At 36.9% G+C, this 27604-nt stretch overlaps 1 protein-coding gene across 5 annotated transcripts in view; it reads left to right on the plus strand.

Annotated features, from left to right (window-relative positions):
- Positions 1-26676, plus strand: part of LOC126470490 (histone-lysine N-methyltransferase EHMT2) — a 279877-nt gene extending 253201 nt beyond the window's left edge. For 2 of the 5 annotated variants that reach the window (XM_050098361.1, XM_050098363.1), the window contains 2 exons: positions 2810-2985; positions 25689-26675. In XM_050098361.1, coding sequence (XP_049954318.1) covers positions 2810-2985; positions 25689-25821 — 309 coding nt within the window. In that variant the 3' untranslated portion in view covers positions 25822-26675. Of the gene's footprint in view, positions 1-2809; positions 2986-25688 lie in introns of those variants that run through there. The other 3 variants (XR_007586217.1, XM_050098362.1, XR_007586218.1) reach the window with 3 other exon arrangements.
- Positions 26677-27604: the final 928 nt, after the last annotated feature.

The raw sequence follows: 27604 nt of genomic DNA on the forward strand, positions 1-27604 counted from the left end.
CCAGCTTGAGAAACATATATATTCTTTATTGTGATGTATATTATTTTGATATGTGAATGTGTCAAAAATAGTGGTAACATTTAAATAGAAGTTAGTGACAGACTGCACACATGGTCCTAAACTGTACTATAATTGAAAGACCTGCTTTTAAACCACTTTGACAGTGTGCGACTGTGGACTGCTTTTGAAACAATTGGTAACTGCATGGCCACTTCCCCATGATAGTGGCTTTGTGTTCCATGTTATTTACTTCTCTTGTTTTTTTTAGCTTAAATTTTGCACTGCTCTTCCCAACTGTGATCCAATGAATGGTTTGAGCACAACGTTTAAAATAGTCTTTCTTTCTCCTTTTAACATCTTGTATAACAACATAGTGTCTTATATTAATTCACTGAATTAGTTTAAAGTCAAACAAGATACATAACAAAATGTGGGTAGATGCATCACTTAGCATTTCCTTGCAATTAAAAAGAGACATAAGTTCAGAAAATCCAGACTTATGTGGCTGCTATTTGTGTCCTTGGTGAGTTTCATTTTATGAGCATGAAGCTGTGTTTGAAGGCATATTTATCTGCCTGATGTTTCATCCTCCAATGCTGAAAACACCATCAGAGGCTTTAAAGACTAGGAAAGCAGTTAGAAACTCAGACAAACTTGATTGCTGAACTGTTTATATGTATCCACGTCATAATCAGTTTATGATGTCGTCAGACCTCTGTCTAAGATTGCAAAGTTGCGCCAGCATGTGTTATGGATCTTGTTGTGGTGAAGAGCTGGTGTTGTTTCCTTTATTTAGCACTAAGGCTCACAACTTGCCCAGTTCCAGTTATTCTTGTTTTCTGGTAAAATTGTTTTTGTGCTTTTGAATTTCTATGGCTGTTCTGTACATCCTAGCATAGTAATGACTGGATCATAATAAAACTGTTGTATTGGAGAAATGAATGTGCTGGTTCCCTGGTGCCAGTGTCTGATTTCCTACTACCAATTTATCTGTTTTTCGTAGACAACAATTTATTTTCTGTTCCTTAATGTGGGTGTTAATAGTTCTTTTTGTAGTTTGTACATAAATTTGTCTGCATGAGCAAGGGATTTTATATACTTCTGCTGTGGCAAGTGGCAGGAATAGGTCCTTCACAGTGTTCAAATATTCGCGCACCTCTTATGTCGGTTTAAATACTGTGTCAATGCTGTGTCTTCTGAGTACTCTGGTGATGCAGTCTATGACTGCTTTTACAAATGAAAGGAAAACTATCCCTTTAGTGGGTTCTTTTCATTAGGAGCTCCAGATCATTTAAGGTATGGTGCTTCCTGTAGACTGTGTACCCTAAATACATATAAACAGTTTGGCATTCTGAGCTTGTTTGAGTTTGTAACTGCTTTCTGTGTCTTCATAGCCTCTGATGATGGCTCCAGTATTGGAAGACAAATTGTTGGGCAGAGAAATATACCCTGGACCATACCTTATTGCCCATAAAGCAAAAATCGTCAAAGACATAAGGTGTTTATATGTTAATGAAAACATAGCTTTGTTTCTGTCATTATGGTTGACTTTAAAGTAATACTAGAGCATGCTGAAAAGTAATGCTTCCAAATCTTTTATGTGAAAACTCAAAAACTTTTTAAATAAAACAAACATTGTTACTATTCTTCACTTTTATTTTCCACATCTACAAATTTATTTCCCAAGATAGTCTGTCTGGCAATGAACACATTTCTTCCATCAGGAGACCAGTTGTTGGTACCGTCACTGTAGAATGTATGACTGTTCATGGAGCTACAGCCTCATTTCTGCCTGCACCCGTTCATCACCATCACAGTGGAATCCTCGACGGTGTTCTTTAAGTTGTGTAAACAGGAAAAATAGGATGGGGCCATGTTGGGACTATATTGAGGATGATAGAAAACAGTGAACCCAAGGGGTCAGCTTATTGCAGATGTCACAGTGCTCATGTATGGTCCTGTATTGTCATGCTGAAGGAGAGGGTGTTCCATGTGTACACGAACTCTTGGAATTCATGGCTCGATTGCAGCATACTGTTCCTCATGCACCGAGATAGTTAAGTTCCACTCCGACATTTTATATGCTACAATTTGGAGTGCTGTAATGGAGGAGGAATGCAAATATGTAGCCATGAAGGTGTAAAATGTTAATAATGTTTGTTTTATTTAAAAAACTTCAAGAGAGTTTTCACAAAAAAACTCGGAGGCGTTATTTTTCAGTACGCCCTCATCTATTGATAAAAATGTATAATTGTCACTGTTGTGTAAAATTATTTAAAATACAAATAATGGATACACTAGTGGACTGGAATAAAACAGGAATTATAGTTAATTAGCATTCATTTCCAAACATGAAATATATTAGGCTGATGCACAGCACCTGTATTTATTGTAAATATTCCCAACTCAGAATTAAAATACCAAATCTGTTATTGTGGAAATAATTCCACTTGTTTTTGAGAGCCTGAAAAAAAAAAAAAAAAAAAAAAAAACCTGTTAGGTACATAGCTTTACACTGTTGTTAAGTACATACAGATTTGCTGTTTTCACATTTCTTAAAATCTGCATGATATTTTGTAAGATTCTGTGAGTAAATTATATGATACTTTGACAAATTCAGCAAATATACAAACTGTGGCAGGCATAACCTGCTTTTACTATGTGGTGGTTTTTATGTGAATTGGTTATTCTGTACTATTTAAAAATGAATTTATTCTCAAATAATCGGGAAATTAACTCATAAAAAACCCACACACATTTTTGTACTCTTGTGGACATTATTTGAAATTGTATTTGCAATGTTTTCCAGGATGGAGAGACATACTGCATTGACGCTCGGTATTATGGTAACATTTCTCGTTTCATAAATCACATGTGTGCACCAAACCTATTGGCAATAAGAGTATTTGTAGAACATCAAGATGTCCATTTCCCACGGATGGCCTTCTTTGCCAACAGGGATATAGAACCAAATGAGGAACTGGGGTAATATTTCTAAATGTGTTAATTTATTTATATTAATTTCCAATGTAATTTAGTTTCTATCTTAATTTTACTTGCAATAAGACAATGAACTTCCTTGCAGAAAAGAATCTCCTCTCACTTTCAAGTTATTAACAGAATAGTGGTTCATGATCATTCACTCATAGCTTCAGCCAAGTATCATTTGAAACACACACATATTTACTGTAGTTTCATAATCACAGAAAAGTCAAAAGTACTAGTTACAGTGAACACAAATGACATATGTCATACACCTGGAAGTTTCCCAGCAAAGCAGATGTTTTGTACCTGAAATACACAACAGAAGCTACCCAATAGGCAACATCTGCGGCAAGACAGGTGTTATTCACATTATTGTGGACAAGTCACTAGTAGGCAACTGACACTGTATATGAACATTTCACACATGATTGTAAGATCTACTGGATGTACATATATAATTTACAGCAGGTACCGACTGGGACACCTTGATTGTTGTACGAGGATAACAGTTCAAACGTTCCAGCAGTGATGTTGTGCACTGTAGGTCATCTTCATATCAGAGGAGATGGAGAATTTCCATATCCAGTCTTTGTGGGCATAGTTAAATCCCAGGTGCTGGTTAAAAGTTGGCACCAACAGAGGTTGTCAGTCAACTTATGGGTCAGCATTGTTGATGATCACATGTTGTGAGTCTTTGTGAAACCATTCAAGACTACACAGATAAACTTCAAACATTTTGTATGAAATATGTTGTCCCACTTCATTGATAGAATATCACTAGCAGTTCATTGAAAGGTATACCTCCTGCACACTGATGCTTCTGAACATTTTGATATGTGGACTTGAGTGTAGCTTAAAACACATTACTGTGGTCAGTGGATTGATAGAGGTGGACCAATTCCTTGACCACCATACTCACCTGACATTTAAATCCATTGGATCTCTTTTGCAGGAGTATCCCAAGACTGCACTTCGTATAACATGTATTACAGGCAAAGCATCCATTCTTCTGTGAGCTGTGAAAGCATGAGAGGCTGTACACACTATTCCTAGAGCATTCACACATTCCTGGGACTTACTTTGGTGATGAATTGAAGCCTGTTTCTTGATAGAAAGTAGATAATTTGAACACTTTGTGTGAAGTATTGTGAAGAATTTATGAAATACGGTAAATGAACAGTTTGTTCAAGTGACATACTATGTGCAACTATCTCATATATAAGAAAGTGAGCATCCAAAGACCTATGTTGATATAGACAGTGGTTTGGTTTTGTAGACCAAGCCATAAGTGTTGCCTGCTGTTTACAACATAGCTTGTAGAGTTACTAGGAAGTTTATTGGATGTTAATAGAAGCTAATAGTTGTGTGTTGAAGTGATGAACTGTAATGAAGAAGTAAGTGTTAGGAAAACTTATTTTGTGTTTTAGAGACCATTTACAAAAATACTATTAACGTAGAAGGCAACTGTATATTAGTTGTGTTAGAAACACTACTTGCAGCATTCAACAATTTTTTCACACAGACATAGAAATATATAGTTTTGATTCCCCACCTCACCCCATGTCACTCACTTTCAACCATCGACTGAATACTAATTCACATTGTACACATGTAGAACTGCATTTCTTCTTCCATTGTAAGTTTTTGATCTGTTTACTTAATTTTAGTCTTAGCTGTCTGCATCATAGCAGTTCAGTACTTCATAACAGTGGATGATAAACTGAGCACAGTGCTTCTACTTTAGATGCTCATTTGTTTTATCTCACAGATATGGACTCAGATGTACTGTACTTATTGGAACACGATCTTCAAGGTTAAGAGAAAGTGATACACTCATTCTGACATCCATATTAGGTGATTTATTTTGCAGACATCTCTTGCAGATCGGATAAGTGACAATTTATACAAAAAATGATAATCTTTTAAGCTAAATAGTGTTTCATATTATTGTATTGAAGGTGTCATTCAACAGTTTTGAATTTAACTTAAATTTATGTCCTCCCCCCCCCCCCCCTTGGCCCCCCCCCCCACGCCCCCCCCCCCCCCACCCCCCGACGACAGTAACAACAACAACAACCACCACCATCACCGTCACTTCAATACTAGAGAAACTTCATTGGGGAAATGGGGAAATCGGTGAAAAGGTGTTGATTTTCTAGTGCACACTCTATAAAGGAGAAAGAGGAGTAACACACAATATTATCATTCAGTGTAGTTCTCACTGTGAATTTGCTACAAAGAATTTGGGAAGAAGCAGTACAGTGTTGGATTACATTTTCACTGATTTATCGTTAGTAGACAGATTCGTTGTGACAGAGCTTAGTAATTCCTTACAGAATCATAAGATCCACAGATATAGTGACCTGTTGACCTGCAGTATGATCACTGATAAAATTTATATTGGTCATTTATGGTGGGACATTGCAACTAGTGTAGAGTAAGTAAGTGTGATGTACTGTTATAGATATTTGTCGCATTTAAATGGTGTTGCCTTTTCCGAACTGTACGAAACAAAACAAAACAAAACACGACAACAACATCAATATTGTGGATCTCAAAAGTTGTATCATATAGAAGAGTGGTAATTATATCAACTATTATGACACAGAAGAGACCCATCCACTGCATCTCATTATAAACACTTCTTTAAGGTTGTGTGAATTGTTATCAGGGTGGTTAAGAATATGAGTTATGATGATACAGTTTGAATTCACACGATAAAATTAAAATACTGTAAACTTCAGTTACCCAGGTGTCACTAATAAGGACAGTGTCTGGGCAGCAAAAGGGATGGTTCATTTTCAAAACACTGAAATTGGAACATAAATAAATTATATAATATATACACAGTTGTGACAAATCTTTTAATGACCATGTCATGTCAGTTGCAAGTTAACTGAAATGGCATTTCTCACACACAACCAAGTATGTAGATTCCTTATGGATTGAAATTATAGGATAACCACAAGAAATAGGCTATCAGGAGAAAAATACCAAATAAATAGAATCAATGGTTAAGTTACAGAAGTGTAAGGACTCATTTGTTTAGGATCAAATACCAAGTAGAATAATATAGTTTCATTCACCTTATAATAGCATTATACTTAAGTAACTTGGTAACACATTGTTAACTGGCAAATCCAAGACAGACTTAAATAGTGAATGTGAACACTGACTTGCTCCAGTATGAACACTGGACTATTTGCACTGCTCTTCCATTTTTCATTGGAACTAAATCCAGTCACTCTTGTGTAATGATATGGCTACTGTCAGCTCCATGAATATAAATTGCCAATTAAGCAGTATGAAAAAGACTAACATCCTCATCGAAAGCAAAGAAAATACAGTAAAATTTAGTGAAAGAATTAAGTTTCTCAGGAAAGTTGTTGGTCATTTTATCCACATCTATATACATATTCCACAAGCTACCACATGGTGCATGGCAGAGAGTACTGTGTAGCACTGCTAGTCATTTCCTGGTACACTCACATTTAGAAATAAGAAAAAATAACTATCTGTATGCCTCAGTATAAGCCCTAATTTCTTGTATCTTTTCTTCATGGTCCTTATGTGAAATGGATGTTGGCAGCAGTAGAATTTTTCTGCAGTCAGTTTCAAATGCCGGTACTCTAAATTTTCTCAGTAGTGTTCCTCGAAAAGAGTATTGTCTTTCCTCCAGGAATTCCCATTTGAGTTCCCAAAGCATCTTAGTAACACTTGTGTGTTGTTTGAACCCACTGGTAACAAACTCAGCAGCCCACCTCTGAATTTCTGCGATGTCTTCTTATAATCTGATGTGATAAGGATTCCAAACACTCAAGCGGTATTCAAGAATAGGTCGCACTAGCATCCTATATGCTGTCTCCTTTACAAATCAACCGCACTTTCCCAGAATTCTCCCAGTAAACCAAAGTTGACCATTGGCATCCCTTACCATTCCACAACCCTCATGTGCTCGTTCCATTTCATATCACTTTACCATGTTATGGCCAGATATTTAAATGATTTGACTGTGTCAAGGAGCTGATTAGTGGACATAAGCTTCTCGGCCTCTAGAAAATTTGTTACATTCTGAGAATTTGTTTAAGGATTCTGCAGCAGATTGACATTAGGATATTGGTCAGTAGTTTTGTGTGCCTGTTCTTATGCACTTCTTATATACAGGTGTTGATGTGTTGGTAAATGTGCCAACACCTTGTAGATAGAGGAAGCCGAAATGCACGCTATCTAACGCAGACGGGCGTGAATTCTGGAACAGGATAAGTATTGAATGCTAATAAGAAAAGTATGCAGCTCCTCGAATACTTAACTTTTATTTATCCTTGTTGTGAATACAACGTTCTTGATGAGACATTTCATACGATCACTATCAAACTATGTAAGGCTAATGGCGCCTTGCTAGGTCGTAGCCATGGACTTAGCTGAAGGCTATTCTAACTGTCTCTCGGCAAATGAGAGAAAGGCTCGTCAGTGTAGTCGCTAGCAAAGTCGTCGTACAACTGGGGCGAGTGCTATTCCGTATCTCGAGACCTGCCTTGTGGTGGCGCTCGGTCTACGATCACACAGTGGCGACACGCGGGTCCGACATGTACTAAATGGACCGCGGCCGATTTAAGCTACCACCTAGCAAGTGTGGTGTCTGACGGTGACACCACAGGTGTCACGTGCACTTTTTCCCAGTCACTTGGGACTTTGCACTGGGTGAGAGATTTACAAGTGCCTTAGAGTGCTCCTTGTAAAACCGAATTGAGGTTCCATTTGGACCTGGAAATTTGTTTTCAACTCTTTCTGTTGTTTTTCTACATCAGGGATGCTTATTACCATATTGTCCATACATGAGTCTGTTTGATGGTCAAACAATGATATGTTTGTACAGTTTTCCTGCGTGAACAATTTCTTAATTTGTAATTTAAAACATCAGTTTTTTAGGGCTAGTTTGAGAACATTTTTTGCACAAAAGTGACACATTATTCGGTGCCTCATCAAAACCTGATTTTTTGTGCCCTTTGCTAATTTTCATTCTCAGCCAAACTTTACTGCTTGATGAATGTAAAAGTTACCTAACATCAGGGATAGGCCAGTACTGTTTCACTCCCTTCTCAGTCACAGCGATGCTTTCATGTTCTTTGATTCTTATAAATGAAGTCTGGTTTCTGTACAATTTGAAAATAACCTTTTAATTGTGAAAAATGAGTAGTAAAAATAATGTGTGTTCACTGCTGACATCTTGTTGGTACCTCTTCAAGGAGTTAGACATTTTAACTGAACTTTCACGATATATATTTTCACAAAATTTGAGAGCTACATCAATTGCCATATCTACACTTGAAGGAAATGGCATTTATTAGTTATTATTAAAGCTGTTAATGACCTAAAAAGTAGCTCAATATGCATCAGCAAAAAGTTTTGGTAATTTGCCAAGTAACATAATAAAATGTCTGACAAGTAGTAAAGCGTTTTAAATCTCACTCTTTTTGACAACTCCTTCAGTTTTGCAGATAAATTTTGATTTAAAAAGTGCTAGCCCTAAAAAAAAAGAGAGAGACAGGTTTTAAATTTAGTTGCATGAGTAGGACTGAAAAATATGAAATTATTGTTAAAATTTAGGCCATTGGGTTATTTAAAAATTTGTAAATGACCAGTTTGTTGTATCCAATGAAACTAATCTTGCATACAATACATATCCTGTGAACTGACTTGTTCCACACTGTTTTTTTTTGGGGGGGGGGGAAGAAACACTCAACTGCTGTTCCATGTTTGATGGAACACGTAACTAACAAACCAATTAATATGTTATTGTAAGTTTTTAACTGGTTGTCTGAAAGTGGTATGTCAAAGAATTTAAATAAAACACATTTTATGCAATTCAGTACTGCACAAAGCTTGACCTCAGCATTAGAAATAATGTAAAAGAGTTAATCAATTAATGAATCAGAATTTTCTATATTTTTGATTGTGTATATTGACAGTTACCAGAACTAGAAGTCACATGCTACAGATCTTCTTAAACAACTAATCTGTGGAGCTTTTGTATTACAGATAATATCAGATTTTGCAGATGAAAATATAAAAAAAAGTTAATTTTCTCCATTTTCATTCACTAATGTGTGATAGCATCAGATTCTGGTGGTAACTTATCCTTGAGATGAAAAATGAATTTTTAGCTCAGCTATGCGTAATAAGAATAATATATGGTGTCCATTCTAGAAGCTCTTGTAGAAATCGTTTTAAACAGTTGAGCAAACTGAGAACAGCCTCACAGTACATTTACTACCTTATTAACTTGATTGTCAGCAGGCACATTTTGAAAATGTGTGTACCATTCATAAATATAGTAACACTAGAAGGAGAAATGATTTACGGTATTCTTCACTCAGACTTAGTATGGCATAGGAAGGAGTGAGGTAGTCAACCATAAAATTTATGGACCAAGTACTGAGTGATGTAAAGAATTTAGTGGATACTAAAATTAACATCAAACACAAGCTGAAATCATACCTGCTTGACAACTACTCCTACTCCACACATGTAGTATGGTGTGTGTGTGTGTGTGTGTGTGTGTGTGTGTGTGTGTGTGTGTGTGTGTGTGTGTAAATTACTGTATGGATTGGGGGAGGCACTTAGAAGGTGCACTATAATTGAAAGCTGCTGTTCCATGTCATACTCAAAGGCTGCAAATATGATCCATGGAATATCTCTCGATGAAGGAACCATACTAGCATTTGTGTGATATGATGTAAGAAAACTGTGGAAAACCTAAGTTAGGTTGGCTGGATCGAACAAAAGTCTTATCCTCCAAAATATGAAATCAGTGTCTCTACAACTGCTGCCTCTCATTTTGTTGGTCCCTATAGTGACCCTGTTTAACCATAGTATTCCCATAAAGAAAATCAAAATAATGGACAGCAGCCACAAATCCAGATCTCAAAACAGACAAAATATACACTAAACAGCTGACAGATCTAAAGAAACAAGTTTTGTTACTGTACAACATATACAATAGTATGAAGTCTGACTGTGCCAAATCAGCCTATGTGTAATGCAGGAATGAATACAAAAAAGCCATCCTGCAAGCCAAAAAAACCTACAATGCCAACAGCATACATAATTCCACCAATAAATGCAAAACTGCTTGGAAAGTAATTAACAGTGCTGCCAGAGATACTAAAAAAGACAAAATTAATATCCCACCACAAACACTCAATGAGTTTTTTATTAAATCAGTGAAAGAAATAGGAGACACAATTATCAAACCAGACGTTAGTCCATCAGAGTTACTCTCCCAAAATTGGGGTAGACAGTCACTAAATACAAGCATGGTAACCTTCTCCGAAGTATCACCTAGATATGTACAAGGGATCATAAAACAACTGAAATCATCTGATAGCTTAGATATATATGGCATATCATCCAACCTGCTAAAAAAAGTGTGTGACTGCATTCTCTACCCCTTAACCCATTGCATAAACAAGTGCTTACTTGAGGGATATTTTCCTGATGAGTTAAAACTGTCTAGGATCGTCCCAGTATACAAAAAGGGAGATAAAGACTCTCCATCTAGCTACAGGCCTATTTCAATAGTACCCATATTCTCCAAGGTAATAGAATGCATCATGTACCAACAATTATCATCTCACTTTGAGAATCTAGGAATAATTAATGCTACACAATACGGGTTTAGGAAGAATCTGTCGACCATTGATGCAATCAACACGGTAGTCAGTTACATCCTCAAAGTTTTTGAGAACAAAGGCTTTGCTCAGGTCTCATTCTGTGACCTAAGCAAGGCCTTCGACTGTGTTGAGCACATGCCACTACTAGAGAAACTAGAATTCTACGGCATCAAAGAAAACAGTCTCAGACTATTAAAAGCTTATCTCAACAACCGTAAACAGGTAGTTTGTGTTGGTAAGGAAATGTCAAACATAGAAAATGTTAAAGTAGGTGTGCCTCAGGGATCTGTACTGGGGCCCTTCCTGTTTCTGATAATGATCAATGACCTCCCCTCGTTTATTAGATCCACCACTGTATTGTATGCAGATGATACGACTTTTCTCCATAGCAGTAACAGTCTTAATGATCTTAAAACCTGTGCTGAAAATACACTCACTCATGCAGCATATTGGTTCAGAGCAAATAGTTTCCTGCTAAATGGAAATAAAACTCAGCAGATAATCTTCACTCTAAGAGACAAGCCACTATCTGATGACCCTAGTTCTGTTAAATTCCTGGGAGTTTATTTAGACGAAAAGTTATCCTGGGGCCAACATGTAAACTATATTAGTAGTAAACTATCTAGAGTAATTTATTTATTAAGACAACTCAGAAATTGTGTACCTGAAACATACATCAGATCATCTTATTTTGCATTTTTCCAGAGTATAATATCCTATGGCATTATCTTGTGGGGTAACTGTAGTCATATACATGACATCCTATTATTGCAGAAGAAAGCCATTAGGATAATTACAAATTCTTCACATAAGGCTCACTGCAAACCCTTATTTACTAAACAAAAAATTATGACTGTAATAAACCTCTATATATACAATGTCTTAATCTTTACGAAGAAGAACCTACAAGATGTGAAACGTAGAGAAAATGTACATTGTTACAACACAAGAAGCATCAAACACATATACACGCCTTACCACAGACTATCAAAATCAATAAATAGCTATGAAGTCACAGGGCACAAGCTATTCAATAAGCTGCCACATGCCATACAGGATCTTCCTGAACATACATTCAAAGAAAGACTGCATGAATGGTTTATTGCCCACCCGTTCTATGATATCAATGAATTCTTCAACTGTAAAATGCAGTAATCCAACAGATGACCCACTGTACATTTATTGTAATATAAGCTAAAATATTTCAGTAGTCAATACCTTATCACACTGTATTATAAATTGTAACTTCATTTGACGTTGTCAATTGCTGTAATGGCCTAAAGACAATAAAATCTTTATTATTATTATTAGTACTTTTTGATATACACACAGTTTGCCTCTGATAATTAATAATACAAACATAGCTTTGCTCTTCATCACTGCACACATCAGAAAACATGCAGGCGATTCCTAAAGCATGAACATGCTGTTATGCCCGTTGTACTAACTCGTGTCTGTGCATGGACTTCAGACCCATAAACGTGTCACTATTCACCATGCACATTTTCATGTCTGTCCATATCCCCCCCCCCCCCCCCCCCCCAAAAAGTCCATCTGAAAAATTGAGTAATGAGTGAGATGTTGAACTCAGGAGACTGACAAGACAGCATTGTAATGTAACAAGGTGTCATGGTTATCATCTGTCATTATTAACCACTACTCTGAGTTCTCTAAGTAATCTTTGATTGTGTAGTATGCATTACGTATGAAGAATGTTTTAGCTGTCTTGTTAAACAGGTGTATTTTAGTGTTATTTTTCACCTCCATGGGAAATTTATTATACAATTCTGTTCTCTGGTAGATAATGGTGCTTTGAGTTTCTTTGTTTGTTTTTATTTGGTGAGTGTAAATCCAAAAGGGGGTCACATTCTGTGATTATGTATAGAATTAACAGTGAAATACTGCATAATGTTTTCCCTGATATGTACAACAGCTTGGAGATACACTTGCTTGGTGCAGTAAGGATACTCAGTTTTTTTTAAACAGTTCTTTACAGTGAGTTCGACTACTATTTCTTGTTGTTTTTCTTATGACTCTCTTCCGCAGTTTGAAAATTGTGTCCACATTTTGTGTCTTTGATCCCCAGAAAAGAATCGCATGACTAAGAACTGAGTGTATGTAGGAACAGTATGTCACAACAAACTGATAATCGAATCCTAAGAACAAAACACACTGATAACCTTCTGTTTGCCAGCATCCTCATGTGTTCATTAAGTGTTAATTGAAATTTCCCAGCAGATTAAAACTGTGACCCGGGCCGAGACTCTAACTCCGCATCTTTGCCTTTCATGGGCAAGTACTTCTACCGACTAAGCTATCCAAGCACGATTCATGACCCATCCTCACAGCTTTACTTCCACTAGTACCTCATCTCCTACCTTACAAACTCCACAGAAGCTCCCCTGAGAAACTTGCAAGACTGGCACTCCTTGAAGAAAGGATATTGCGGAGACATGGCTTAGCCACTGCCAGAGGAATGTTTCGAGAATGAAATTTTCACTCTGCAGCGGAGTGTGCACCAATGTGAAACTTCCTGTAGATTCCTGAGTTTGAGTCTCAGTCCACCACACAGTTTTAATATGCCAAGAAGTTTCATATCAGTGCACACTCTGCTGCAGAGTGAAAATTCCATATCTATTAATTAACAGTCAGTATTCATCGCTGAAAACTTTGTGTTAATTAGACAGTGTACAGATTCATCATCTATGCTTTATGTGACGGAATTGTTTTCCCTCTTTGTGCTGAAGTGCATACTGTTGTTATCTCTTAATTAAATGTTAATTTAGTAAATACTACCAACTTGTAAGCATCCTTGATGGTTTTGTTTGCTTTCTCATTAGGAGTTCTGGTGTTTTAGCAGTGATAGTGGTGTTGCTCTTGTCAGTGAAAGAACTTTTTCTCCATGTCTTGTACTGTCTGGAAAATCATCGATATATATATTAAGAACGGAATTGGACCCAACAACTACCCTAAGAAGCATCTATGTTTGTTTCTTGTATGACAGTTGTTTTATTAAAAATTTATCATCAGCAGATGTACGAACTATCTTTACCTTTTGCATCCTGTTTTCAGGGTAAGATTGCAACCTCGTGTTTGCTATTATCCTTACATGTGGTGCTTCTTGTTTGTTAAGTAGTATTTTATGTTCAACAGTGTCAGAAGCCATGGTCAAATATAAGAACATGCCTATAACACAGTTATTCTTGTCAAGAACTTCAAGTAGCACAACGGCCAATATTTTAATTCTCTCACTTCGGAAACTAAATTGTGCTGTGTTAAAAAGGTTGTATTTATTCATATAACTCATTAGTCTATCTTTTTTGACTGATTCAGTTAGCTTTGAGAATGCGTAGCATAGTGAAACTGGCCTGTAGATTTCAATACTCTCTGCATTGTCTTCCTTTAATAAGGGCACAACTTGTGTGCTTCAAGTAATCTGGAAAAATACCTGCACCAGCACTAAAGGACTAAACTATTATGTTTGTTACTGAGGCTTTTATGCTCTGTACGCATGCCTAAAAAAACAGACTGAAACCACATCTATGCTTGTTGGCTTCTTATTTTTTAATTTCTGTATTGTCTTCCTGACTTAAAGCAACGCTGTTTGAAAAAAATCAGTGGACTTGCTATGTAAATAATTATGGGTGCTACATGCGTTATAAGATGATTTTTTTTTTATACTTTACCACATTACCAGAGAGCCATTTAGAAAATTTGCAATTGCTGAGGATTTTGTATTGTTCTGCACCCATCTTTGGTCTGTATATTGTGATACTTGGATCTGCCTTTTCCAGCTCCTTGTTTTGTGACATCCCACACTACATAGGTTATATTTTCTGCATTAGATATTACTTTGTCACGGAATATACTTAGTAAATCACAGCTTAGATTTCAGAAGGTTTGCTCAACTGATAAATACTATTTGCTGATTCATCACATTTAACTGGGGTTAAATAACGAAACAGTATAGTTGGTATCTTCTGTGCAGGATATTTGACTGTTTAAATTACATCTTTTCAGGCCAAAGAGGCATTATGGCATTAATGGGACAGCTAACAAATGGATTGCATCATATGTAACAAAAATAATTCAGAAACTTGTCCCATATAAGCTATAAAAATGGGAAATTCTTTTGGCTTGGGGAAATCGTTTTGCAGGGTCCGCAATGTTCAATACTAGAGCCACTGTTTTTTCTCATGTGTGAATGACCTCCCATTTAATGCAAACCAGACATTATTAGTTCTTCTTGCAGACTGCGCAAATATTGTAATTATTCATAGTAGACTTACAGCCACCTAGGTAACTGTAACTAATGTTTTTAAAAGAGTTACTTATTGGTTTTCTGCAAATATTGAAGAGAAACATTAACAGGATAATATATTTTGCTTTTCATATTCACTGATGCACTATGGAATTATGTTCAGGGTGAATACATCATTAAGAAAAATAGTTTTGATAGCACAAAACCTTGCCATAAGAATGTTGGTTACCTGTGTGTGTCCTGTAAACAACTTGCTAAGGAGCTAGGTATTTTAACTATGTCATTGTAATATGTTTTTTTGCAATACTAGGACAAAAAAAATCATCATTTTAACTCTCCACTAAAATTGGCTTTGGGTCAGAAAGGGTTGAGTAATACTGTTATAAAAAATCTTTGATCCTTGTAGGCAACTCCTTACATGCTGTAGATGAAATTTTATATATGTAAGACTGTACTTCATTGGGCACAGGAGTATTACTTAAATATGTAAATTAAACTAAATATCATTTTGCATTACGTGAACTCGCCTGTAAGTGGTCTGCATGAAGCCTTATTTCAATACAAATTAATTTTTTTAAAAATATTTTGAGCTTTTCCTCTTTACAGAGGCTTATCTCCAACATAATAATTTACTCAGAAATTACTATACAAAGAATAAACGTTCTTAAACTATATTTTCAAAATATTCCTCCAGGTGTTTCGATCTTCTGTGTCCTCTTCCTCTGCGCCCATTATTCTCCTCATTGTGTGCTGTACATTTTGGAGGCCCCCCCCCCCTCCATTCATTGTACATGCCCGTACCACTGTAATTTCTTCCTATCCATTGCGTCATATATTATTTCTTTTATTTCCATTCTCCTTATTATTTTGGTATTCCTTATCTTCTCTTTCCTGGAGAGTCTTGCCAATCTTCTCCAGAAGTCCATCTCTAGAGCTTGTAATTTTTTAATGTGCTTCAGGTTAATTGTCCAGGTCTCCCTTCCATACAGAACCACACACTATTATAGATTTGTATATTAATTTTTTAGTTCTGCTCATTACGTTCCTGCGCCATAAGACTGAGTTAAGCATCCCAATGACCTTCCGTCTACTAATAATTCTTTTATTGATTTCTGACTCTGATTTTCCCTCAATTTCTAAAACTAATTTAAAAGTTTTATAATTTAAGGTGCAACCAACCACAAGTATTGTTTAAACAAGTTTATTTAAATCAAACCATTACTGGTTTTGGATTTATTATAAATCCATCGTCAGATGGCTCTTACAGATCAAATTGTTTTCCTGCTGGAGTCTTGTGTTGTGCTTGTTACTGGATTGGTGCACTAAGAATAACAAGAAGTTTTTTGTTCACAATTTGATAAAGTTATGAGAGAGCTATTCTTTTTTCCTTTTAGAGTAACATTAAAAATCATTTCATGAAAGTTATTAAAACATGAAATGTGATGAAAACTTATGTGGTGCATATTTCTGTGTGATGCATTCATCCTGTATTTGTCTCATGTATTTTAAAGTTAACACATTTTTGCACATGCACTTTGTGAGTGCTTTTTAATTCACTGCTATAGCACACACAGTTTTATGTTTTGAGGCAGCACACATGCTCAACATTTGCAAATTGTGGCCCAGGTTCAGGTGAGTAACAAAAACAATAGTTCAGAGATGTTACAGAAGTAAAAGATGTTAAGTTATGGATGCTGTGTAGTGTGTATAGACAAAGTAAAATACGCCTGTTCTGGAGTGATAAAATTGATTTAAAGATCAAAAGAGAAGTAAAATCATATACAATAAATTTTAATATGACATTATATTTAATGGCTGAGATTACACTAATAAATATTATATAAAATAGTGAAATTGTTGTAGGTGTGAGCTATCTAATGTATGTTACATTGTGACCAGACCAAGTATTTGTGCACTGGATAGAAGCAACATTGAACCTGGGCATTAGATGACCAACTCTGTGTGCAGTAAAAAAATACAATACGATATGTTTTTTGTTACCATGATAAAATTGAGTTTGAACATTGAATATGAAATTACATTCTATATTATAAATAGGCTGTACTGTTTTTGTGTATCAGACTCAAAGTATCATATAATTGTGAATTTTACAATAAAGGTAAAGCTAGTTTATATTGTGTTTACACAAAATGGATAACAAATTCAAATGAAACAGCAATGAAGGTGTACTATGGTAATACTATGGTGGTTTAAAAGATGAGAAGAGCCCTCAGAAATTACTTAGGAAGGTGGTGTTGGATGACTGTTTGCTCATTCAAAATTAGATCAGGAAATGTGTTCTGACAAGGGTGTGCTGTAAGATAATGCCTTTGAATTTTTTTATGTGAAAGATCTCTCAGTTTTTTAAATAAAACAAATGTTACTAACATTCTACATCTTTATTCTTCATGTCTACATATTTGCAGCCCTCTGCCACTAGGGGCTCCAGATTTTGCCATATAATGTGGCAATATATAACATAACAATGTAGATGCAGGAGAAATGGCATGCTGTAATTAAGTTTTGAATTTGAAGGGTTTGTCCACATGTGGAGCTCCCTCTCTTTTAGCATGACAGTTCCAGATCAGACACTAGCACTGTGACATCTGCAACAATTGGATGCCTTGGGTTCACTGTCATCAATCACCCTCCATACAGTCCAAACTTGGCCCCATCCAATTCTCTTTCGCTTCCAGAACTTAAGGAACACCTTCGTGGACTTCACTATGCTAGTGATGAAGTGATGCAACAGAGGTGAGGTTGTGGCTCTGTCAACAAAGTCAAACATTCTACAGTGATGGTATCAAAGAACTGGGCTCTTGTTGGGAGAAATGTGTTCATCACAGGAGTAACTATGTTGAGAAAGAAATACAAGGAGCATTCAGTAAGTAATGCTACACATTTTTTCTTGGTCAATTTCATTTGAAAAATGTAATATTTGTTGTTGAACATAGTGGGATATTCACACTTCCGCCACTATAGTGTCATGAAGTTCCGATAGGTAGCGGCACTCTATGTAACCTTCGAAATGGCATCTGTAATGGAGGTGCATTTCAAGCAGGGAACTGTCATTAAGTTTCTTTTTGTGGAAAACCAGAGCATCACAGATATTCATAAGCACATATCTATGGAGACTGGGCAGCAAACAAAAGCATGGTGAATCATTGGGTGATGTGTTTGTCATCATTGCAATAACGTCGTCCAAACCTGTCCAATCTTCCTCTTGCCGGCTAGCCACACACAGCTGTGACTCCTGCATGTTGGAATTTGCAGCACTCTCATTTGAGGTGATCGACAGATCACAAACAAACATCTTGCTGCCCAACTGGACATCACTGGTCGCTGTGCTGCACATCAGTCAGCAGCTCACATAGCTTTATTTCACTGTTCTTCCTCATCTACCCTATAGCCTGGATCTCGCACCTTAAGACTTTCACCTGTTTGGCCCATTGAAGGCTGCAGTCCACAGAAAGCAGTACATGGATGATAGGGATGTTACTCACGCAACAAGACGTTGGATCTGACGTTGACCAGTAGAGTTTCACCATACAGGCCCTCCCAGTAAGGTTGCGGAAGGCCTTTGCATTGAATAAAGATGATTTTGAAAAATAAGGTTTTGTAGCCAAAAGAGTAGGGAGTAATACAGTGTACTGGAATTCTGATAAAACTACCTGTTTTCAGGACAAAAAGTGTTGCATCACTTATTGAATGCTTCTCATATGTGGAAAACGGAGATGTACATTATTATTAATGTTTGTTTATTTAAAAAGCATTAAGCGTTTCCACAATAAAAATTTGATAGCATTACTTTTCAGCACACCCTCATGTGTGTATGGCTCTAACTCTCCTCTAGAAGAGTCATTGTGCCAGTCTTATCTGTAAGGTGTAAAATCAGTGTGGTATTTTCTGTAATATCTGCAGTATAATTAATTTCTGTAACATGGGTGGCTAAAGCTGATTTGATTAAGTCATTCAATCGTAGGTGATCAAGGTGTTCCTTAAACCTTCCTTCATTATTTCTACCTGTTTGGCAAATGTAGAATTTGACACAGGTATTACAGTTAAGTTTATAAATTCCTGATTATTTTTGGAGGATACAAATGTATGGAAGTACACTACTGGCCATTAAAATTGCTACACCAAGAAGAAATGCAGATGAGAAATGGGTATTCATTGGACAGATATATTATACTAGAATTGACATGTGATTACACTATCACGCAATTTGGGTGCATAAATCCTGAGAAATCAGTACCCAGAAAAACCACCTCGGGCTGTAATAACGGCCTTGATACGCCTGGTTATTGAGTCAACAGAACCTGGATGGCATGTACAGGTACAGCTGCTCATGCAGCTTCAACACAATACCACAGTTCATCAAGAGTAGTGACTGGCGTATTGTGCCGAGCCAGTTGCTCGGCCACCATTGACCAGACGTTTTCAGTTGGCGAGAGATCTGGAGAATGTGCTGGCCAGGGCAGCAGTCGAACATTTTCTGTATCTAGAAAGGCCCGTACAGGACCTGCAACATGTGTTCGTGCATTATCCTGCTAAAATGTAGGGTTTCGCAGGGATCGAATGAAGGGTAGAGCGACGGGTTGTAACACATCTGAAATGTAACGTCCACTGCTCAAAGTGCCTTCAATGTAAACAAGAGGTGACCGAGACGTGTAACCAGTGGCACCCCATACCATCATGCCGGGTGATACACCAATATGGCGATGATGAATACACGCTTCCAATGTGCGTTCACCGCGATGTTGCCAAACACGGATGCGACCATCATGATACTGTAAACAGAACCTGGATTCATCCGAAAAAATGGCGTTTTGCCATTCGTGCACCCAGGTTTGTCGTTGAGTACACCATCACAGGCGCTCCTGTCTGTGATGCAGCGTCACGGGTAACCGCAGCCATGGTCTCCGAGCTGATAGTCCATGCTGCTGAAAATGTCGTCGAACTGTTCGTGAAGATGGTTGTTGTCTTGCAAACGTCCCCATCTGTTGACTCAGGGATCGAGACGTGGCTGCACGATCCGTTACAGCCATGCGGATAAGATGCCTGTCATCTCGACTGCTAGTGATACGAGGCTTTTGGGGTCCAGCACGGTGTTCCGTGTTACTCTCCTGAACCCATTGATTACATATTCTGCTAACAGCCATTGGATCTCGACCAACGCGAGCAGCAATGTCGCGATATGATAAACCACAATCGCGATATGCTACAATCCGACCTTTATCAAAGTCGGAAACATGATGGTACGCATTTCTCCTCCTCACACGAGGCATCACAACAACGTGTCACCAGGCAATGCCAGTCAACTGCTGTTTGTGTATGAGAAATCAGTTGAAAACTTTCCTCATGTCAGCATGTTGTAGGTGTCGCCATTGGCGCCAAGCTTGTTTGAATGCTCTGAAAAGCTAATCATTTGCATATCACAGAATCTTCTTCCTGTCGGTTAAATTTCATGTCCGTAGCACATCATCTTTGTGGTGTAGCAGTTTTAATGGCCAGTAGTGTACGTGTATTACTCTTTGTTAAAAGTTTTATTATTGGCTTAAAAGCTGATTTTGACATTCTTCTTTTTGAATAGGTTGGAAATTTTTATGAAAGTGGGCCTGTATATGGTATGGCTGCATACTGTGTTGATTTTGAGTCCTTCACAGTTTCTGTAGATGTTGTGTGTAAGCAGAGACATATTGTTAGCAATTTAGCTTTTAGTTTGAGAGAGCTTATCTATTATTTGAAACCTAATACCCATTATTGTGAGCAACTGATTTAATTATGCTGATTTCTTTTTGCTTTTCTATGGGGCCGAGGGGGATTTTATGCATAGATGAAAGACTGACATGAATTTAACCATGTTATGATCTACTGATGGTAACATCTTTGGTTGTTAGCTTTCAAAATAATTCAGTGATATTTGTCATTTTTGTTGGATACTTTAAGGTTAAGGAAGTTAATGCTGTTGTATTTAGTGTTCAACAGTGAATTTGATGTTGTTATGTAATTTTAGCTCAGGTCTTCAGCTAAGACGTCAACTTCTCTGCTGTTGCCATCAAACAGTATGACAGTCATCTACGTATCTCTTGTAGTAAATTATTTTACTGTTTGTTAGATTAGTGGATGAGTGTGCTCAAAATGGTTAATGTAAATATCACCTCAGACTGCTCCCCATTGCAAGTCCATCATTTTGTTTAAAGCCTTTAGTATTAAAAATTAAATAATTATGGGACACTTTAAGTATGAGAATCTGTATTAACTCATGTATTTCAGGTAGTTTGAGCCAAGCCTTGTGTGTTTCAGAAGGTTACTTTTTACTATGTCAATAGTTTCTTCTTCTGGGGTATCAGTATAGAGGGTAACAATATCTAATGAGGCATATCTAGCCTTTGACGGTATTTGGATGTTGTTGTTATGTTCTGTGAGGTTAGTTGTGTTTTTAATTGTATAATTGTTTTAAAAATTGCCGTAAGTGCTTACAAGATCATTCAGTTTTCTGCTTATTCTGTATGCTGGGCTGTTTATTGAGTTTACTACTGGCCGTATGTAGCAGTTTTCTTTGTGGCTCTTATGTTGTGAACAGAATTTCAGTGCAGCTAGGTTCATGGTTATGCAGTCCTGAATTTCATATTTATTCAAGAGGAATTTGCAGCTGTTAAGTAGTTTATGGAGCTTACCTAGGAATTTGCTGTGGGTCTGATTCTAGTTGTGTGCCTAAAAAAAATCTAGGTTTCTCAGTGTTCTGTTTCATACATAATGACTACAGAATGTCCTTTATCAGCCTTCACCATAAGAATTTTCATAACAGTTTACTGTTGATATGCTAAAGAATTTCATTTTATTGCTAATGGTATTATTTGTTGAAGGCATGGTTTTAGTCATGAGTTTTATCGCTTTATATGGCTAACATTTTTCTTGGCATTATCACATGCAAGTTTTGTAGCTTCTAATAGGTCTTTTGTGCTCTTACTACTGAGTTTTGGAGCATCCTTATGCTTGAGACCTCTGCTTAAAAAGTCAAGTTCATTAGAATTGAAAGGGATACCTGTTGTAGAATATGTGCTGTTGCTGCTGATCAGCATTTGTTTGAGGTTCATATATGTATACTTCAAGGAGGGACACCAACTTCTTCTTATGCCTACACGAGATCTTCTGTTGCTCTTTTCTAAGAACAGTGCATACGATGGGGTATGTAAATGAACGATGGAGGTGAGGGGTTATTTCTTACCTGCAAATACAGATTGTACATAGATTAATTTAGCTTTTCTTTCTTTTTATACCATAACTTGATTTTAGTTTTTAACCAAATAGTTTCACATTTTGCTTTTACTACTGTAACTACTTTAATATTTCTGTGAAGGTCAAAAAGAAAAAAAATCTCTCATAAACAAAGAGCTTATCTTAATGCACTAAATCAGTAACAGTACAAAACAAGGTGCCAGAAGGAAAGTAAGGAAGTCTATGACATGTGAAGCATTTGTAATAAATTCGAAACCATTAATGATTTGATTTATCCCTTTCATGGGGTCGTTTTTTGTGGCAACTCAGCGAAGATAATTTTTTTGCTGTCGTATTAGAATTGTGATCAACTAAATGTATGTATTTTTTGATAATTTTATTTTGTGATTTAGGATCATCATGGCATCTCCATGAGGTATTAAAACTGTGGTGGTAAATGGATTACCCACTCCCCTTTTGTTAGCTGTTGTGTGTTGCAATTGCATGGAAAAAAATAATTAACAGTGTTTTCTATTCTTTATTTTTTATTTTCTTTTACTTTATTTAAAAAATATTTGTTATCGATATTAAAGTTTACTTGCCACAATGTGAAAACAACCCTAGAAACTGTATCATGCAATAAAGGTATGAACTGATACAGGTCACAATAATGTACACTATGTGATCAGAAGTATTTGGACACCTGGCTGAAAATCACTTACAAATTCATTACACCCTCCATCGGTAATGCCGGAATTCAATATGGTGTAGGCCCACCTTTAGCCTTTGACAGCTTCCCCTCTCGCAAGCATATGTTCAATCAGGCGCTAGAAGCTTTCTTGGGAAATGGCAGCCCATTCTTCATGGAGTGCTGCACTGAGGAGAGGTACTGATGTCCTTCGGTGAGGCACGAAGTCGGCATTCCAAAACATCCCAAAGGTCTTTTGTAGGATTTAGGTCAGGACTCTGTGCAGACCAGTCCATTACAGGGATCTTATTGTCATGTAACCACTCTGCCACAGACCATGCATTATGAACAGGTGCTTGATTGTGTTGAAAGATGGAATCGCCATCCCCAAATTGCTCTTAAACAGTGAGAAGCAAGAAGGTGCTTAAAATATCAATGTTGGCCTGTGCTGTTATTGTGCTATGCAAAACAACGAGGTGTGCAAGCCCTCCCCAAGAAAAACACGACCACACCATAACACCACCACCTCTGAATTTTACTGTTGGCACAACACATGCTGGCAGGTGACGTCCTCCAGGCATTCACCATATGCACACCCTGCCATTGGATCGCCACATTGTGTACTGTGATCTGTCACTCCACACAATGTTTTTCCATCATCCAATCGTCCATTGTTTACTCTCTTTACACCAAGCGAGGCGTCGTTTAGCATTTACCGGCACGATGTGTGGCTTATGAGCAGCCGCTTGACCATGAAATCCAAGTATTCTCACCTCCCACCTAACTGTCATAGTACTTGCAGTGAATCCTGATGCAGTTTGGAATTCCTGTGTGATAGTCTGGATAGATGTCTGCCTATTACACATTACGACCCTCTTCAACTGTCAGCAGTCTCTGTCAGTCAACAGACAAGGTCTGCCTGTATGCTTTTGTGGTGTACATGTCCCTTCACGTTTCCACTTCACTATCACATCGGAAACAGTGGACCTAGAGATGTTTAGGAGTGTGGAAATCTTGGGTACAGACGTATGACACAAGTGACACCCAATCACCTGACCACATTTGAAGTCAGTGAGTTCCACGGAGGGCCACATTCTGCTCTCTCACGATGTCTAATGACTACTGAGGTCGTTGATATGGAGTGCCTGGCAGTAGGTGGCAACACAAGGCACCTAATATGAAAAACATATGTTGTTGGTGGTGTTGGCATACTTGTGATCATATAATGTATATTGCAGGAGTGAAGGAATGTGTTCCAACAACAGTAGTGATCCCACAACAATCAGAAACTGATTGTTGTAGCAGTTTTTGTACACCTGGTGCAATATATTACCTTAAGATGTCAGGCATAGACAGAGGTGGTGAGACGTATTCCCAAAAGCTTTGGGATGCCCATAAGTTGGTGGTAAGTATGCTTCCCAAGGCCCACAAATGACAGATTAATTTTGTGGTAAATATACTTCGCAAGCCCGTTCCAGAAACAAGTTTGGTGGTAACCATACTGCCCAAGAACCATTAAAACACAGTTGTTTGGTAGGATATATACTTCCCACAGCCCTGAAGGCTATATTTCACAACAAATAGAAACTACAGTTCATGCAGCAGACTGCCATTAGATGTCAGGAGCGTGTAGAAGTGGTAACACATATTCCATTAAACACTGTAAAGAAATACATTTAGTGGGAAGTATATCCACCATGGCCTGCAAAAGGGTTAAGTAAACTTTTTTAAACCATATTTGGGGCTGGTTTACTGCTCAAATTATAAACAATATAATTGTACTACAGCCACAGTTCTCAATATGTCAACTTTTGATGAGATAACATACAAATTAGCTGACTCATGCCATGTCACTATGATATATTGTGCAGGTGTCCCATGGAATATACAACTAACGCTTCTAAAGCATCGATTCAGGTTAAGGTCTCTTTCTCCTCTCCGTTTGGTTTAACTGCGACATAAAACAGTATTACTGTTTTGTGTTGTAACTTTCTGTAGCTGTTGTTTAAAATGAAGTAAAAATCCATACACATTCATACTTTACAGCACACATTGAGCTCTAATCAAACACACAAGATGGTTTATTTCAAATAATTTTATTACCTAACAGCATATGAGGTAAAAAATGGGTTGTCAAGGTCATATACCCTCTTTATTAATTTTTTATTGTTTCCATAAATCCCTCCGGGGGGGGGGGGTCTCCTTTAGTCTTCCTGTCCTGGCGTACTGAGTTAGTGCTGTGACTCTTATAATCTTGATGCCGATGCAAGCCCAGTTCCTTCCTTTTCCAAAGAACACTGATAAGCTGTGGTTCTTCCACTGGCATTGCTGCACACCTCATGATATATGATGTTAGCAACATGCACCATTGAAAAGGAACAACTAGATCCATTCATTGTGCACAATACAGGAATTAGTGTCTATTTGAGAAGCACATCATCTCCTAAGCTACACTAAAATTTTGTTATAATTGACTAACCTGAAAGGAATTCAGAAAATATTGTTCTTGCAGTCGTGACACTGGGTTGTTACCTGGTTCATCCTGCCTGATAGAGAGTTTTCAAGGTTTTCTCAAGTTGTTTCAGGCAGTAATTTGGAAGTACATCTTGTGTGTGTGTGTGTGTGTGTGTGTGTGTGTGTGTGTGTGTGTGTGTGTGTGTGTCATTTTGCCCCCAGTTTTGTGATAAACATTTCAAAAATCCATAATTCTAGGAAATGTGCCAACATTAAAACATTAATAAATTATTTTGGTTTACCATTTATTTTCTTCAAAGCATTTTATGTCATACTGACATCATAGAATGTAAATCTGTCTTGCATAGATCATAAATTTTCTTAAGAGAGTCTTTTTTGCTTACAGGTTTGACTATGGCGATAAGTTCTGGGCTGTGAAATGTAAATCATTCACGTGCTCTTGTGGTGCAGAAAATTGTAAATATTCTGAATCTACTTTCAGGAAAACATTGAATTTATCAGGTGCATCAGAACAGTGACTGCCAAACAAGTTTTTGTCAGTGAAGCCTAGTGATAGACTTCAGTGGAACATTACAGTTTAAAGCAGCGTTTATTGACAAAATGTGAAATTTTTTCACCAGAGGACATGTTAAATAGGCCAATACACTCTTTCTGTATTGTTGTATGCATGTGAACTGATGTTACGTGAAGGAAATAGTTATTCTGTGGTTAGAAATTAAAGTTTCTAAACTGTTTGTTGAAAGTTTATATGGTCCATGATTTTGTATTCATCGTACAGAATTTTCTACAGATGTCTTTTAAGTGTTGTGTAAAGTGATGTTGGCTGTAACATGTATAAATGTTTAGTCCAGTTGCTTAAACCAGGGTAGATAATCTCAATGAATTTGTGTTTAAAGTTACTATAAATAAATGTCTGAAGGTCTTGAGGTTTGGTCCAGTTTGTATAGAACCCAAAAAAGTTACGCAATACCTGTCAAATGAAACTTTGTATTATTGTACAACCTGTAAGATATTGATCTCCTTGTGCTCAGTGTGCTAATTCACATCACACAAAGTGCAATTTTGCCTTATTTCTTTTTTATCTTTGTTAAAATGTTAGGTTACAGTTATAAAATTTTGTATTTATATTTGTCTCCTTAAGTTCTATTCCACAGCTTTGGTTTCTTGAATGTGTTCTGATGTCATATGTGATGCTAAACAAGTATCTTTAAGTACTCAGTTGCTTTAAATGTAAATTTGAACAGATTGATCATGATTTTGTACATACATTTTGTTATTTGTGATGAATTTTTTCTTGAATGCTTGGAAATTAATTATGCCTATTCGTGTTGTCGTGATGAATTTTGAAACAGCTATTGTTTTTATTGCAATGCTGCTGGAAATTGGTCTATTTTATTCATTATTACAATGTTATTTAAATAACATAATTTATTTGAAATGATAAACCAAAATATTCTGTTGTGATAATAGATCACCTTTTCCTCTGCAGTTTTTGTGTGAAGTGTAACCCACTCTCCTTTTTCTATTTTGTTTGCCTGTGGTAATATCTTACAAAATTGTTGCATGACAGCTATTTTATGTTCATTTCTCAGTATAAAAAAAATGTCAGTTTTTGTGGGTATAACTTGTAACTGGTACAGAAGAGAACTGAAGCATTTGAGATGTAGTACTACAGAAGAATGTTAAAAATTGGGTGGACTGATAAGGTAACGAGCGAGGAGGTTCCCCATAGAATTGGTGAGGAAAGGAATATATGGAAAACACTGACAAGAAAAAGGGACAGGATGACAGGCCATCTGATAAGGCATTAGGGAATAACTTCCATGATACTAGAGGGAACTGTAGATGGTAAAAACTTTGGAGGAAGATAGAGATTGGAATAAAAACAGCAAATAACTGAGGACGTAGGTTGCAGTTGCTACTCTCAGATGAAAAGGTTGGCACAGGAGAGGAATTCATAGTGGGGTGCATCAAACCAGTCAAATGACTTACAACAAAAACCAAACTTGCGAAAGGTCTTTTATAATTACAGCCATGTTTATTATTTAGTAAGTTCAGTGTAATATTTAAGATCATAATTCACCATTAAATTTCGTTCATTCTCTCTCTCTCTCTCTCTCTCTCTCTCTCTCTCTCTCTCTCTCTCTCTTTCTTTTCTTCCCTCCAAGACTGGCATTTTTGAGACACGGAAGATGACATTCCAGCATTTGTATAACAGCCCACCAATTATAAAAATAGTGTTATACTTTCTTCTAGACAAATTTCCTACTAAATGACAGATATTACTGTTAGACCCCAAAA

This window comes from Schistocerca serialis, chromosome 3 (assembly GCF_023864345.2).
Source record: "Schistocerca serialis cubense isolate TAMUIC-IGC-003099 chromosome 3, iqSchSeri2.2, whole genome shotgun sequence".
Taxonomy (NCBI): domain Eukaryota; kingdom Metazoa; phylum Arthropoda; class Insecta; order Orthoptera; family Acrididae; genus Schistocerca; species Schistocerca serialis.